This window comes from Artemia sp. Qi Xiang Cuo, chromosome 4 (assembly GCF_049724085.1).
Source record: "Artemia sp. Qi Xiang Cuo chromosome 4, ASM4972408v1, whole genome shotgun sequence".
Classification (NCBI taxonomy): domain Eukaryota; kingdom Metazoa; phylum Arthropoda; class Branchiopoda; order Anostraca; family Artemiidae; genus Artemia; species Artemia sp. Qi Xiang Cuo.
The window spans coordinates 9,582,925-9,599,140 of NC_142797.1; the positions used below are offsets into that span (position 1 = coordinate 9,582,925).

The 16,216-nt window shown below is 35.0% G+C and overlaps 1 protein-coding gene across 2 annotated transcripts in view; it reads left to right on the forward strand.

The window, feature by feature from the left end:
* LOC148952764 (dnaJ homolog l(2)tid, mitochondrial-like) overlaps nt 1–15,505 on the forward strand; it is an 83,512-nt gene extending 68,007 nt beyond the window's left edge. Inside the window, exons 7-10 of one of the 2 annotated variants that reach the window (XM_089087412.1) lie at nt 7,097–7,290; nt 8,876–9,089; nt 10,470–10,599; nt 15,318–15,397. In XM_089087412.1, coding sequence (XP_088943538.1) covers nt 7,097–7,290; nt 8,876–9,089; nt 10,470–10,561 — 500 coding nt within the window. In that variant the 3' untranslated portion in view covers nt 10,562–10,599; nt 15,318–15,397. Of the gene's footprint in view, nt 1–7,096; nt 7,291–8,875; nt 9,090–10,469; nt 10,600–15,317 lie in introns of both variants that reach the window. The other variant, XM_089087413.1, reaches the window with a different exon arrangement.
* The last annotated feature ends 711 nt before the right edge of the window (nt 15,506–16,216 follow it).

Consider the following 16,216-nt stretch of genomic DNA (forward strand, 5'->3'; position numbering starts at 1 on the left):
GGGAGTAATGTTAATGGTTGACCGCGCCACCCGCTGAAAGCGAGAAAATAAAATATGTAGCTATATAAATGTAACCTCTTTTCCTCGAGCTATCTGGAGATCAGTTACCTCTAATGTTATGTAGAAATCAGATCCCTGGGAACGTACCTTGGAGACATACGAACTAATTACCTGTCGTGCGACTAGATACAGACATATAAAATAAACACAAGTAGAAAAGCAATAGTTTTATTTTGACTTACATATTTAGGTTTACAGCAGTTGTTCAGTTCAAATGACAACGACAAAGGCAAGGATAAATTGGCTCTCAAAGATAATGTTGATGGCAATAGAGACAATCCATAATTGAAACGAAAAACAGTTGTTTTTTTTTCACTATATCACACGAATAAAACTCCTGCGCATTACTAGCTTTTTTCACGATTGGCCCAAGTCCTGTGGAGGGGGCCGCTACTTTGTAATTATGTTCACAAACTCACTACATTATGCGAACTATTTATCCAATAATTTTGTTTTAAATATTTCGATGATTTCAACGTTCACACTCTCTTATAACTTAGATTTTCCTGCGAAACATTGTACCCAGCATTTTTTTTATTACCAATTATCTTAGCGAAATTCAAACCGAATAGCATCGTTGTTTGACTGAAGCTAAAATGCAATTTCTCTTTTTGCTGATTAAGAACTTTTCTTTTTTGAAACTAGATTTAAACTTAATTAGAGGGAGTCGGAATTATCTTTAGAAAGAAGGAATTTTATCTTTTTGTATTTTAAAAATATCACATTTTACTCACGGTACATATTTCCTTTCCCATTATTTAATGACGTCCCGTCATTAAGACTTGCTTGTCCTCTGACTTTTGAAATATTCGCCATTTATTTACAATTTATTCTATATGATTTTGATTGACATTGTATTATTTTATATTTTTATTTTGGCTTAATCAGGAGTGCTAAAAAATTTTCTCTATTACTTTTTCTTATTTTATTATATATTCCTTTCTAAAATTCATCTACCGGACTAAGATTATTTATGGTTCTAGCCTAGCCACTTTACTAAAGATTTTTTTTCTACGTCTAACACTGATGACTTTTACATTTCCAACAAGGTTAGTCTATTCTACTTTTTTATAAGCTTTATGCTTCCTATCTACGCTAAATTAATGGGGAAATACATTGACTTTACACTAACTCTATCTAAGTAAATAACAATACACACACACACATATATATATATATATATATATATATATATATATATATATATATATATATATATATATATATATATATATATATATATATATAAACGATTTAAAGTGTTCACTACATTCATTAGTAATCATTAAAACATTTTCACTTGGTTTGTTCGTTATATAATTTTGATAATAATTCATCAAAGTTGTTTTTCGAAACTATTCTTTATCAAAACTATTAAAATGTGACATGTTTAACTTCACACCTATTTCACCAACCACGTGTCTCTTAGCGTACTCACTCCTTCTGTTATAAATTATGGTCCTTCACTCCTTTCGTCTTGGCAAAAATTTAAAAACACTTACAATATAGTTTCTTCACCGAATAGTTCGAACTTGGCTATGTTCATTCTGCTTCTACAATTGTCAAAAGGGAAAGTATAATCCCAGGTACAGGTGTGTGGAGTTTGATATCAGAGTTCATTCTCACCTGCTGTTTTTGGATAGTTCATAGGGTGCCTTATCATTAAGGGGTTGAACACTTGGACTGCGTTCGTTTTCTTCTCAGCATATCATTCTTGGGATATTTTAAAGCACATACAGAATGTAATTCTCGTATAAAATTGTTCATTCGTGCACTTAGAGATTATAGTTCTCTTATAAAATTGTTTGTGTCTGGCTTGCGTCTATTAACTTTTGCGGTGATTCCTTGGTTAATCTCAGGGGAATTGAAGTTTGGGTTGGGAATGGGTCGACATCGAACTTTAGTGACTCCTTCAATATATTGTCTTTAACTTGTGGGAGGAGTATATTGTCACTAAGGGGTTAATCACTGGGGTTAATTTTGGTTTCTGTAATTCAGTGGTTGGTTTCCAGGTTCATTTTTCGGAAATTGTCTCGTAACATTTATGGGATAACAGAGATATGAACTTTCCACACAGAGGGGATAGGATGGAGACCGAGAGATGGTCGAAAGGGATTCGACGCGTGAATCTGCGTCATATAAATAATTTTTGGGATCATCAAATATCATAAGTATACAGTCGTATGGTACATGGGTCCATAATGATCATCAAGGATGATATTTATGAAATAATATCTTGTACTGGTCAATCGGGTTCTTAGGATTCTTGTGATTATATTGTTGTATATTGCACTGGATACTGAAAATCAAATATACTGTTACCTGATACGCAATATGGTTCGTTGTCGAGGAAACAACGATCAAAGGTAACTATGATTTTCGTAAACAAGCTGGGATGAAAATTGCCTGGAGTCTATGTTGAGTAATCTTCGTTGGTTGAGGTATTATAAAAATAGATGCTGCTAGGTCTTACTTGCACTGGACAACGCATTGAAATGATTGATTTCCAATATGTCAATCCACTTCCTATAGTAAAAATAATGAGGCAGAATCACACGTTCTTTAAAACAAATAGTCATAACACATGATAAGCAATATGATTGGTTTCAATAAATGGTTAATGTTATACTACAAGGTAATATCAAGCATATGCCAATGTTAATATGCATATATTGTTTTTAACAAACTGGCATTGTTATTTCTCTGATATAAGAGATTACTTCTCTTAACTTTAAGTAATGTCCCTTATTATTTTCCTCGGTATACTTTATTTCACACAATTTAACTTAATCTTTCTCAGCACTCATTTAATTCTATATTAAATTTAAAATAACCCTTGAAATATAAATTCAGCTCATTATTAAGTTTGAGGTCTAATTTTACAACATATTTCATGCCTGCAGTCTTCAAGCATGTCCGTGCTGTTTAAGAAACACATTTTGCAGCGTCATAACCACACGGTTTTACGTAAACGACCCTACAATGAGGGAACTAGACATAGCAAGGACGAGTGGAGACCTCTATACCCACTCTTTTTCTAATGTCTTCCCTTTTAACAAACTGGCATTGTTATTTCTCTTATATAAGAGATTACCTCTCTTAACTTTAATTTTTTGTATTTTAAATATATCACATTTTACTCACGGTACATTATGCTAGCTTGTGCACATACAGGTTGTTTAAGCAGGTTAAACTACCTTTTTAACAGGAAATTTATATAATTGGTCAGATTAATCAACAATCCTATATAAAATTTCTCTGCAAAGTGACCGGTAATCAGTATTTTTTTAAGGATTATCTTAACCCAAAATCCATTGTCTTCAAAGTAGGCTTATGCTAGCTTGTGCACATACAGGTTGTTTAAGCAGGTCAAACTACCTTTTTAGCAGGAAATTTATATATTTGGTCAGATTAATCAACAATGCTATATAAAATTTCTCTGCAAAGTGACTGGTAATTAGTATTTTTTAAGGATTATCTTAACCCAAAATCCATTGTCTTCAAAGTAGGCATATGCGAGCTTGGGCACTTACAGGAAGTTTAAGCAGGTTACCTGACTCTAAGGCTGAAGGCTTATTGGGGACTGCTTTCTCTTCTTCCCTTGCATTTCGATGTACCTGAAAAGACAAATATACAGCAGTTTTAAGCCAAATAAAGTCACCAATGCTAGATGGCGTTGATGATTCTGCTTTCGGCATAAGCGCTAGTTTTTTTTTTCTTTTATAAGTTTCTTATAGTCTTTGTTTTGGATAGAAAAATTATATAAAAAACATACAAAAGCATAACTATGTTTGTTGCCTTAAATCACTGCTAAACATCAAATTTTGAGGATTTTGAGTATTAAATGATTTTGAGGATTTTGTATAAAAGCAAAATAGTCATTCCATTTTCAACTGTATCGAGACTGATAAGATTAACCGTAAACCGTTTGAGTATGAACTTGCACGTGCCATATTAATCTAACTTTATGTGTTGGGAAAATATATTAGACATAGATTAGATTAAAGTTGTCTCAGTCGGCTTCTAGGTGCAATCAAGTAAAGTGTGTTTTACGTCCTGTCGGATTTTATTCCAAAACTGCTCTCAGATGAGCAAAAAGAAAACCGAAAACAGATCGCCATTTATTTGCTTGAGTGTTCTCGATCTAATGATTTTTTTTGATTTTTTTTTATCAATTATAACTGGTGGCGAGACTTGGGTATTTGGCTACGATCCAGAAACAATGGTACAATTTTCGCAGTGGAAGACACCTGATTCACCACAACCAAAATAAGCTCGTCAAGTTCGGAGTCAAGTGAAGGTTATGTTGACTGTTTCTGTCGACTACAAAGGTGTTGTTCATCATAAGTATGCTCTGAAAGGACAGACCCTAACAAAGGAATACTACATTGATGTTCTTGTCCGTTTACGAGACACTGCACGAAGAAAAGGAGCCGAGTTTAAAGAGAAAGTGCTGGTATTTGGAAAGTGCATTACAATAACGCTTCAGTCCATTTAGCCCATGTTGGGTGGCAGTTTTGGCCAAACATGATATCCCAGTTGTTTCTTAACTCCCCTATTCACCAGTCTGATTTTTTTTGTTCCCAAAGATGAAAATGGCGCTGCACGAAGAAAAGGAGCCGAGTTTAAAGAGAAAGTGTTGGTATTTGGAAAGTGCATTACAATAACGCTTCAGTCCATTTAGCCCCTGTTGGGTGGCAGTTTTGGCCAAACATGATATCCCATTTGTTTAATAACTCCACTATAAACCAGTCTGATTTTTTTTTTGTTCCCAAAGATGAAAATGGCGCTGCACGAAGAAAAGGAGCCGAGTTTAAAGAGAAAGTGCTGGTATTTGGCAAGTGGATTACAATAAAGCTTCAGTCCATTTAGCCCATGTTGGGTGGCAGTTTTGGCCAAACATGATATCCCAGTTGTTTCTTAACTCCCCTATTCACCAGTCTGATTTTTTTTTTTTTACCAAAGAAGAAAATGGCGCTGCACGAAGAAAAGGAGCCGAGTTTAAAGAGAAAGTGTTGGTATTTGGAAAGTGCATTACAATAACGCTTCAGTCCATTTAGCCCATGTTGGGTGGCAGTTTTGGCCAAACATGATATCCCAGTTGTTTCTTAACTCCCCTATTCACCAGTCTGATTTTTTTTGTTCCCAAAGATGAAAATGGCGCTGCACGAAGAAAAGGAGCCGAGTTTAAAGAGAAAGTGCTGGTATTTGGAAAGTGCATTACAATAACGCTTCAGTCCATTTAGCCCATGTTGGGTGGCAGTTTTGGCCAAACATGATATCCCAGTTGTTTCTTAACTCCCCTATTCACCAGTCTGATTTTTTTTTTGTTCCCAAAGATGAAAATGGCGCTGCACGAAGAAAAGGAGCCGAGTTTAAAGAGAAAGTGTTGGTATTTGGAAAGTGCATTACAATAACGCTTCAGTCCATTTAGCCCATGTTGGGTGGCAGTTTTGGCCAAACATGATATCCCAGTTGTTTCTTAACTCCCCTATTCACCAGTCTGATTTTTTTTTGTTCCCAAAGATGAAAATGGCGCTGCACGAAGAAAAGGAGCCGAGTTTAAAGAGAAAGTGCTGGTATTTGGAAAGTGCATTACAATAACGCTTCAGTCCATTTAGCCCATGTTGGGTGGCAGTTTTGGCCAAACATGATATCCCAGTTGTCTCATAACTCCACTATTAACCAGTCTGATTTTTTTTTTTTTCACAAAGTTTAATATGGATCTGCACGAAGAAAAGGAGCCGAGTTTAAATAGAAAGTGCTGGTATTTGGCAAGTGCATTAAAATAAAGCTTCAGTCCATTTAGCCCATGTTGGGTGGCAGTTTTGGCCAAACATGATATCCCAGTTGTTTCTTAACTCCCCTATTCACCAGTCTGATTTTTTTTTGTTCCCAAAGATGAAAATGGCGCTGCACGAAGAAAAGGAGCCGAGTTTAAAGAGAAAGTGCTGGTATTTGGAAAGTGCATTACAATAACGCTTCAGTCCATTTAGCCCATGTTGGGTGGCAGTTTTGGCCAAACATGATATCCCAGTTGTTTCTTAACTCCCCTATTCACCAGTCTGATTTTTTTTTGTTCCCAAAGATGAAAATGGCGCTGCACGAAGAAAAGGAGCCGAGTTTAAAGAGAAAGTGCTGGTATTTGGAAAGTGCATTACAATAACGCTTCAGTCCATTTAGCCCATGTTGGGTGGCAGTTTTGGCCAAACATGATATCCCAGTTGTTTCTTAACTCCCCTATTCACCAGTCTGATTTTTTTTTTTTGTTCCCAAAGATGAAAATGGCGCTAAAGGTTAAACGTTTTCAAGATAAAGATGAAATAAAACAAAATGCGATAGAGTAGCCACGAGCAGTTTCTAAAAATGACTTCCAGAGGTGTTTTAAAAAAATTGCAGAAACGTTGGTGAACACGTATAGGCTTAGGAGGAGCATATTTTAAAGGAGATTGAATGTAAATAACTTAATCTAATAAATATTTATATTTTTTCCAGCAGTCTCGATACTTTTTATTAGACCTCGTACATAAGCCAATCCCCTGCCCTTCCTGTATTTGTCACTCAGTTTACTTCAGTTAATGGCAGAAAGTCAATTCCTCTTTTGGAAATTAGCTGAAATTATTATAAAGTTATAGTTATTTTGACTGGCTACAGAAGGTTGCTTTATTAAACTCTTGATTGCCAAAATTTAGCGGGTGCTAAATCAATCTGACGTCTAAAGATTATGGCTAAAAATACCTCTAAAAGTAGAGGAAACGAGAACAGGCTGTACATAGGAATTAAAAAAAAATAGATGAGTTCTCTTCGCAAACCTGACATATCTCTGAATTTCACCATTATTTTTAGGTAGGTGAATAACTTAACAAATATACCCTTATCAAAAGTTATATTCAATTTTTATGGTTGTCTACAGGCCCCCTCCTAAACCTGGGCCCCTGTGCTTTTGTATCCCCCCCCCCCTTTTGAGGCCATGATATCCTACATTATTCTTTTTTCTAAAAACTTAGATTCTAACTCTTGTTTTTACATTTTTAAGGCGTTGAGGACGGGCAAACTGTTCGAATGCAAGTAGGCCAAAAAGAAGTCTTTGTTACATTCAGAGTAGAAAAATCATCTTATTTCCGTAGAGATGGCGCTGATGTTCATACGGATGCATTAATATCAATATCACAAGCCATTTTAGGTGGTACGGTTAGAGTCCAAGGCATTTATGAAGATCAAGATGTAAATGTAAGTTCTCTTCTGACGTATCTCTTATAAATTGCCATTTGTAAATTACCCCTGTTCCTGCTTCCCTGTCATTGGTGCTAACAGCCCACGTAAACCCTACCTTTTCCGTTAAGTGTCACGAAAGCTTTGTTAGCTCACTTTGAAAGTTTGCCAAAAAAGCCTCATCCTCTTTGTGACGGAACCTCTTTATGAATATGATTTTTTCTCCGCTTTCCTACTTGTTACCCTCCTCTGTTTTCTCTTTCTTCCTTTTGTTCCCTGATTCCCCCTTTATTCAGTTAATATTCTGTCAAACTGATGTTCGGACTAATATTCATCAAGAACCTGATGCCGCCCCCTTCTTCCCTTGAAGAAACATCGACATTTTTACTATTTTCGAAACATTTCCCCTATTTGTTGTTTTTTTTTGCAACCTCCCCCCCCCCAGTATTTTTTTTGGAACAATTTTTCGTATATAGTTTTATTTGTGAATGTGACTAAAGTGTTACGATTAGGAAATAGATTCTTCGCGGTTACTTCATAAGACTCTGGTATTTACACATGGATTTCCGTTTTTTTTATTGAGGGAGGGGGAGTGGAGTTGTAATTAATTCCATGCGTTTTGAGTGTTCTCAGCTACGCTTTGTTGGTATCTATGTATCAGACGTGTATTAATGACAAGGAGAAATTCTCTGATTGTCTGAAAAATTTCACTGCATGTAACTAAAATGTACTTTTTTTTGTATCCGAATGCTATCGTTTCGTTAAAAATATTATCGTTATGTTATACAGCCAAAAGTGCCTCTTTTATTTATTTTTTTTGGGGGAGGGGGTGGGGAGATATGGGAGCCTACAATGGGAAGCCCTCGGTATTGTCTACTATATAAGGGTTTTGGGTATATAAGGGTTTTGCCGTATTGGGTAATATCCGAAAAATTACAAGATGTTAAATTTTCAACTAATCTTGCTTCAAAACAAAATTCAAAGTTAGATAGTTAAAGAAGGCTCACGAAAGAGTACCAAGCAAACTACACGAAAAAAGAAACCACTATAAATGCAAAGAGGAAACTTTAAAAGATTAAATATATATCTTCATTTTCAAAGCAACGTATAAGCTTCAGGCTGGAATTGCAAAAAAAATATTATTTTTGCATTTAAAGGGTCATGATTTGGCGACGAAATTTTTTTTGTAACCTGAGAAAATTGTAAAAAAGTTCATTCTAGCTTTGGGCCATCATCGGTTTCTAGTTCATGGGCTTGTGCCACCATTAGTTTAGTGCCACATTTAATTCACCATGATCACTGACCCCATAACTTGTGTAATTAATTTACTTAATTATTAGGACCTAAACTTAATTTACTCTGATTATCATAATCAAAGACAAATTTTACGTTTATGTTTAAACAGGCAAATCCATTATTCTTTACAGATAAATGAACTTTCGTTGTATTGCTCACCATAAACTGCAAAATATTACTTTAACTATTTTGCAAATGCTGATAAGGGTGGGGAAAACAGGGAATCACACAAAAATTGGCGCCGATGTAATCTAAACTTAATCTAGGTTTACCTTTATCCTTTTTTGAAACAGATTTTTATTTTAAGATCCCAGAAGGCACTCAGTCACATACCCGCATTCGATTGAATGGAAAAGGTATTCGACGAGTGAACACTTATGGTTATGGGGATCACTATGTTAACATAAAGATTAAAGTACCCACAAAATTGAACGAAAAACAACGAGCCTTAGTCACTGCCTATGCGGAAATGGAGTCGGACACGCCAGGTACCATACGTGGAATGACAACTACTACTGAAGGTTAGTTCTTACTATTATTATGATTGTATTTGTTTGTTGTTGTTATTCTGTTATTGTAAATAAGGAAGCGCAAAGCTGCTTGAGCTACAAGCATTAGCGGAAACAGTTTTTATTCGGTACTTAAACAAAAAAAGATTGGTAGAAATTACAGCGTATACTTTATCGATGTACCTTCATTTTGGAATATAGTAACTAAAATCCTGTTTGCAGTACTTCAAGCTAAACTTCTAGAGGATTTTTTTTCTTCAATAGCCAAAAGCACGACTCTGTTCGTGACGTTACTGAATCATGACGACTCTGATGTTACTGTATTCCAGAGACGTTGCCCCGCCTTATAATTACAATGCAGAAAGATACGTGGCACTGTGTTAGCACCTTCGAAGGGAAGACATGATATTTTAAAGTCATGACACATTTAGACAAACAAATGGGTAGGGGTCATTGGTGGAGTAGTGCAAGATTTAGACTTTACGCATAATTATAATACGCTTGAGACACAACGCTATTTTACGCTAACCCACAATGGGTAAGCGTACTTTTGAATATTTAGTTGCCATCAGCACTAGAGGGGAAGAAAATTCGCTTCCTAGAATCAAGATTGGGAAAAGATTTTAAACCTCTCTTAAATTTGTACTAGAAAAAGCTGTTTTGGATTAAATTTATACATGTATGTCCCTGTCTTAGTTAAAAGTTATGCCAGTTATTTATATATTTTCGTTTTGGTTATAAATGGATATGTGCCATGTGATCTAAAAATTTATTTAAATTGGAAAAATTTGGTTTCGTCGAGAATCTGTTTTAATTTTGGACGGCCAATATTTCTTTAGGGATGGTGTTCTGTCAAACTTGCTTTTAAAGCGTCATGAGGCACAAGCACAAGTATTGTGATGCGCAAAGGTGGGAGGTATACCCTTGAATTTTGGGCATAATGATATTAATTAATCTGGATTTAAAAACTCAATGAGGCCTGCGAAAATTAATTCGTTGAATACCACCTCTGCATATCCTACATCCTCTAGATTTCTAAATTGTATTGCTGCTTTCAGATCTAATAAATCAATGGCTTACCCAAGGAGAGGAAAGCGCACATATTGTGATTCGTCAAAGTTTTAGATTTGCCCTTGGATTTGGGCTTAACTGTGCGAACTAATTTCTACTATAAAGTTTAATGAGCTCTGTGAAATGTAATTTATTGGGTGCCACCATTGAACGTTCTAAAACATGCGTACTCTAAGCTTTTGTAAAATTGCATTGCTAAATTTGACTTTTACAGGGTTGTCAAAAATCAGCAAAAAATCAATTTTTATCCATAATGGTAATTTTGGTAACGTCTTTTCATTAATAGAATATAAAAGTACATGCCTTCTTTCTTGTTGCCAGGAACGAAAGTCAATTTGGATGAAAGGCCGAAAGCTGGCGAAGAGAAAAGTGAAGGATTACTTAGCCGAATTAAGAAGACATTGTTTGGCTGATAGTGATGTGTATTAGGAACATATAATATTTTCGCCAGGTCAGTGAAAGAAGGCTTGTATTTTTATATGTACCAGCAAGGCTGTATCCAGATGGGGTTTAGGCGGTTTGAACCCCCCCCCCCCTCCCTCCCCCCCAAAAAAATTCCGACTCATGAAAACTTAACAAAAATGCATATAAACCAATTTTTAGATGTTTTTTGTGTAACACCTCCCACAAAATCCCCCCCCTGAACAAAAATCCTGGATACGGCCCTGTGTACCTGTCTTCTTACTTTATATAATTGGTAAATCTGAAAACAGCAACTTTGATTGGTAGATCTTACGCGAATAAGGAAGAAGTAAGGAAAGTAGAGAAGGCCAAAAAGTGTGAATTGCCGAGAATGTGGAAGATGCAGCCAGGTGGCATAATAGTAAGATTGACATGTCTGGAAATTGAGAGAAAGTAGTCAGTCTAGATTTGTCCCAGTTAAAGATAGGAACAGGGCCGCAATTAGTGATAAAGAAAGGGTTGAATTTAGGTGGGCAGTATTGATTGCGAATGTGTCAAACCGTAATGGAGTGTGGAATGGTACTAAAAAGAACGAGCAAAGCATAGCATATATTATATACGTAACCTAACCTAGGTACCTTTCTCCCTCCTAAACCACAAACAACAATCTTTTAAATATTGAAAAACCACGCTTTGCCATCAATTAATCTAGCAAATCACCCGTTGTCTGCTAATAAAATAGCAGTTTGACTGGTTTTGTGACTGGTTTCTTTGATACAGTATATAGCGATGCCCGCATAATGCACCAGTACCTTAAAAAGTAAAATAATACTTTAGTAACAAAATTATGGGAACTACAACAAAGAATTTTGGAAAGCTGGCCGCCCAGAACGCCTTATATTAAATACCTAATTTAACCAAAATACCAACTCTATATATTCTACATTTTTGTACTATCTACATTTTTGAAGTGATGTAAGATTTATTTTGCCAGGAAGAGTTAGGGGCAGCACTAAAAGGATTGAGAAATAAAAATGCCCAATGTTTTTTATTGAAAAATAAAAATATGAATTTAGGAGGTGTGAAGTGGAGGTCATGGATAACATTGCAAAAAATCTGGAAGAGCCAGCCAGACGGTATAATAGTAAAACATTGTACTGGCATATTAAAAAATTGAGAAGGAATACTCAATCCGGACTTATCCCAGTTAAAAATAAGAACGGGCCTCAACTAGGTGATAAGGAAAGTGTTGAAGAGAGATGGGCAGACCATTTTGAGAACGTGCTAAACCGCTAGAAAGTTACAGGAAAAGATATAGAAGAGAATGAAAAAAGTTAATGATACCTTGAAATCGAACGAAGATTTATTTTATGAGGAAGAATTAGTGACAGTAGTAACAGGATTAATGAATAATAAGGCCCCAGATGCTGATAGCGTGGTAAATGAGGGTTTGGAAATACAGTGGTTGTGAAGTTAGAGATAAATTACTGAAGATTATAAATGTAATTTTTTAAAAAGAAGTCGTGTCTAGTGATTTTAGGAAAACTTGAATTAAACGCCTCTTTAAGAAAAGTGATATGTTTGAGAAATTACAAAAGCATCAGCTTTATTTGTTTAGGAAGCAAATTAATTAGCATAATGATTCTAATGAGACTGAGGTGTTGCAGATAACACTTTAAGAGAAGAACAGTTTAGTTTTAGGAAGTGAAGAGGGTGCTTCCACCAAAATTTCAATAAATTAGAAAATGTGTGAATCAACAGACACATTCAGTTCCCATTTTTATGGATTATAAACAGTTGCACCGAATTCAGCTGATAAAAAAGCTTTAGTGAAGGTCATTCATTCTGCTCAGCGAAATCTGTTATTTTAGAACAGAATCTAATATCAAAGTCAATTAGAGTTAAGTTTTAATCAACGAAGATGTCTCTTAAAATTTGAATTATAATTATCTGTGTAAACATAAACTTCATAATTCATTTGTTTTTTTTTAACATGATTTTTAAATGTACAAATATTAAATATCTTTTAATAAATAGTGTTTCGAAAAATAAATTTACTTTACAAATTTATCTTTAAATTAAAAACTCAATTAGAGCAAAACAAATCTTGCATGCGAATTCTTCTTTTAAGTTTTTAACACTGGTATATATACGTATCTAATGACTTAACTAAAATCACAATAATTTAGTATCTGATAAAAATGGCGTTTTAACTTAGTCCCTTTCTCAGATAGTTTAAAATGTTTATGTTATTTAAACTTACAGGCAATAAAATGTAATATTAAAAATTTAATATAGAAACTTAAACTATAATTCCAAGATAAAAAAAAATAATTTGCTAGATCAAAAATAATACGTGCTAATGAGCCGTTAGTAAACCCGTGGAATATGCTTTGTGGGAATCTCTGAGCAATCGTTGAAAATAAACCTCAACTCAACTGTCGAAAAAAATTCCTACTTTTGATTATCCATTATACATAGATCCAAGATGCCTTCAATGATATTTAAAGATTGAAACCGAATTTAACTTTAAAAAAACGGCAAAAAACAGCGCACCTAACACCGAATGATTTATTTGACATTTTCTGAAAATGTTGTGTTTTCCTTCCTCGGAAGTTACTAGACCTCTGAAGGCTACCTGAAGAAAACATGAGACATACCAAAAGAGGCTAAAATAATTTTCTGAATGTTCTTTGGTAGGCTAGTCATGTTGTTCAACTGTTGATTGGTGTTTTCTTTTTCCTTTCTCTCTTTTCTTGTATTTCCTCAGTTTTGTGGCGTTGTACATCCTGGTGGGTAATGAAATTATACATACATACGCACTTTTTCCCCTGAAATATTGAACGCAATTACGCTGGTACCAACAGTGCTAGACACCAATAAGTAGCAAACTGCCTCTTAAATAGGGATGTCAGGGGGAGGGGGTCTGAAGATAAACAGTCTTTTTTTCAGGATAGAACTGGTATAGGCTTACACAGCTACACACACTCCTCAATCCCAATCTATTCAAAGCCTCCTTTTTACACCTTCCCAAGAAGTCCCGTTTCCCTTAAATCTTTCCTTACGACATCCTTCCATTCCTTTTGGTAACAACTTGCTCTTGATTTAGCCATAGACGATTGGCTAACGACGACAATCATGGGCAATATGCCATCCTTCATCTTCAGAACGTGTCCTAACCATCTCAACCTTTCTCTCGTCATTGCCCTTGAATGCAGGAATGACCCACATTTTGCGTATAGCTTACTTTTAATCATTAATATCGTTAATAGTCGAGATTAATGTAGCCAATGCAAATTGAGTAATAATTTGTTCAGGTTTTTGGTACAATACCTTTCTTTAGTTAATAATGAGCTTATTTAATTAATGACGGGCAAAGAATACTCGCAATAATTGCGACGAAAATGCCTCAAAAGGGCTACATCAGGCTCGAGAAGGGCTACATGACCAAAATTTATGTAAATGAAGTCAAAATATTATTTATGTTCGCTGTCTTAATTAAATATTTTACCAGTCGTTACATACTTCTATATTAGCAGCAGTGCTTTTTGGACGAGGGGTTTAAAAAGGGGAAACAAAATGTAGTGTGCACTTTTTCATGAGGATCACAGAAATATTGTCTTGTCCCCTCCCCCCCTCCAAAAAAAGATTATAGTAAAAGACTTAGTTTCTTACAAAAAGTAATTGATTGTTATTGAAAAAAAAAAAAAATTAAGAGAAGAGGGACCATGGGAATTTAGGCCGAGAAGTGGACAAGCTCAAACGAAAAAATAATGGTCAAAACTTCAAATTTCAGGTCTTCTCTAACGTGCCAGCAAATTACTGAAGCAAATTACAATGAATTACATTGTACAATAAAAAAATTACTATGAATTTGATCTGTGTGCTGCGAAGGCATTTTCAAGATGGGGGGGGGGCGGTGGAAGTGGGCTAAGAACCTCCTATCTAAATCTAAAATCTTAAAACTTAACAAATTGACTGTCTATATTATGTTTTCTGTTATATTGACCCTCTTCGTGTCGATGTGACAGAAAATGCCCCTTTCCATTTTCTGCTTGCTGGCACATTAGAGAAGACCTGAAATTTGAAGTTTTGGCCATTATTTTATTGTTTGAAAAAATATTTCTGAAGTTTTACATCGGGTAACTTATTTAGTCACCGTGAATAATTCTAGTATATTATTTTAATTATATTTTAATTTTAGTGTATGCAGGTCATAGATGCCTATTGCCCTTTCTTAACCTTTCTTGCCCTTTCTGCCCTTTCTGTTATATTGACCCTCTTCGTGTCAATGTGACAGAAAATGCCCCTTTCCATTTTCTGCTTGCTGGCACATTAGAGAAGACCTGAAATTTGAAGTTTTGGCCATTATTTTATTGTTTGAAAAAATATTTCTGAAGTTTTACATCGGGTAACTTATTTAGTCACCGTGAATAATTCTAGTATATTATTTTAATTATATTTTAATTTTAGTGTATACAGGTCATAGATGCCCATTGCCCTTTCTTAACCTTTCTTGCCCTTTCTGTTTTCTGTCATATTGACCCTCTTCGTGTCAATGTGACAGAAAATGCCCCTTTATTTTTTCAAACGAAAAAAATAATGGCCAAAACTTCAAATTTCAGGTCTTCTCTAATGTGCCAGCAAGCAGTAAATCATAGATAAAGCAAAAAAAAAACAAAAACAAAAACAAACTCTTAATCACCTTACCAACCCCTCCCCCAAAAAAAATCAATTTATTTTAATCCAGGATATTTTATTTTTCAGGGAAAAATGTGGCCATGAATGATTTAGAAGGTTTATTGAAAAGTTTAAGGGAATGTTTAGAAGAAGAGAAGGAGGGGAGTTAAACAGAAAGATGAAGTTAAACAGTGAGGATCTTTGCCATTTTTCCTGGGTCAAAAACTTAGTCATATTTTTATCCTGTTGATTTGATTATGAAATTATCAAATTCACTCTTGTCTTTTGCATTATTTTTAGGGAAAATATTATTCCTGAAGTTTTAGATCGGGTAACTTATTTAGTCACCGTGAATAATTCTAGTATATTATTTTAATTATATTTTGATTTTAGTGTATACAGGTCATAGATGCCCATTGCCCTTTCTTAACGAAGCCTCAGGGAAGCTTTATGGAGGATCGGCAAAAACATGCTTCTTTAGCCCAGAAATGCATACTTTTGTAAAGCTTTGATTCTTCCGAATATCTTTCTGGGAAAGGGAGCTCTGTTGATAATACACTGACTATTTTAGGCCGATTAATAAAGGACGTTCGTTGCCGTAATTCAAATGGCGCTACGTGACATTCTTCGTCAAACTTAGTTTTTACATTTATGGTCAAAATTAATTTTCTAGTCTGCTCCCATAAATGAGATGACTTGTGTATCTCTTGGCCGTCCGATGGCCGGGTTGAGGTGGCCGCCCAAGTTCCGAATTTGTTGAAAAACACAGAAAGATAAATTTCGATGACTTGGAGGAGGAATTTGACTGCCTTCAAGGCGAATATGTTGATTTTATCAAACTTTGAGAAAAGGAACTGAACGGGCTCAAAAGTGCGATAAAGAAATAAAAGCAGTATATTGGTTTTTTGAAAATGTTACCCTAAAAAACATTTTGATTTTCGGGAAATGGCGCCTCAGTACTCCGGCCGCAGGGCAATCTCTGAGGA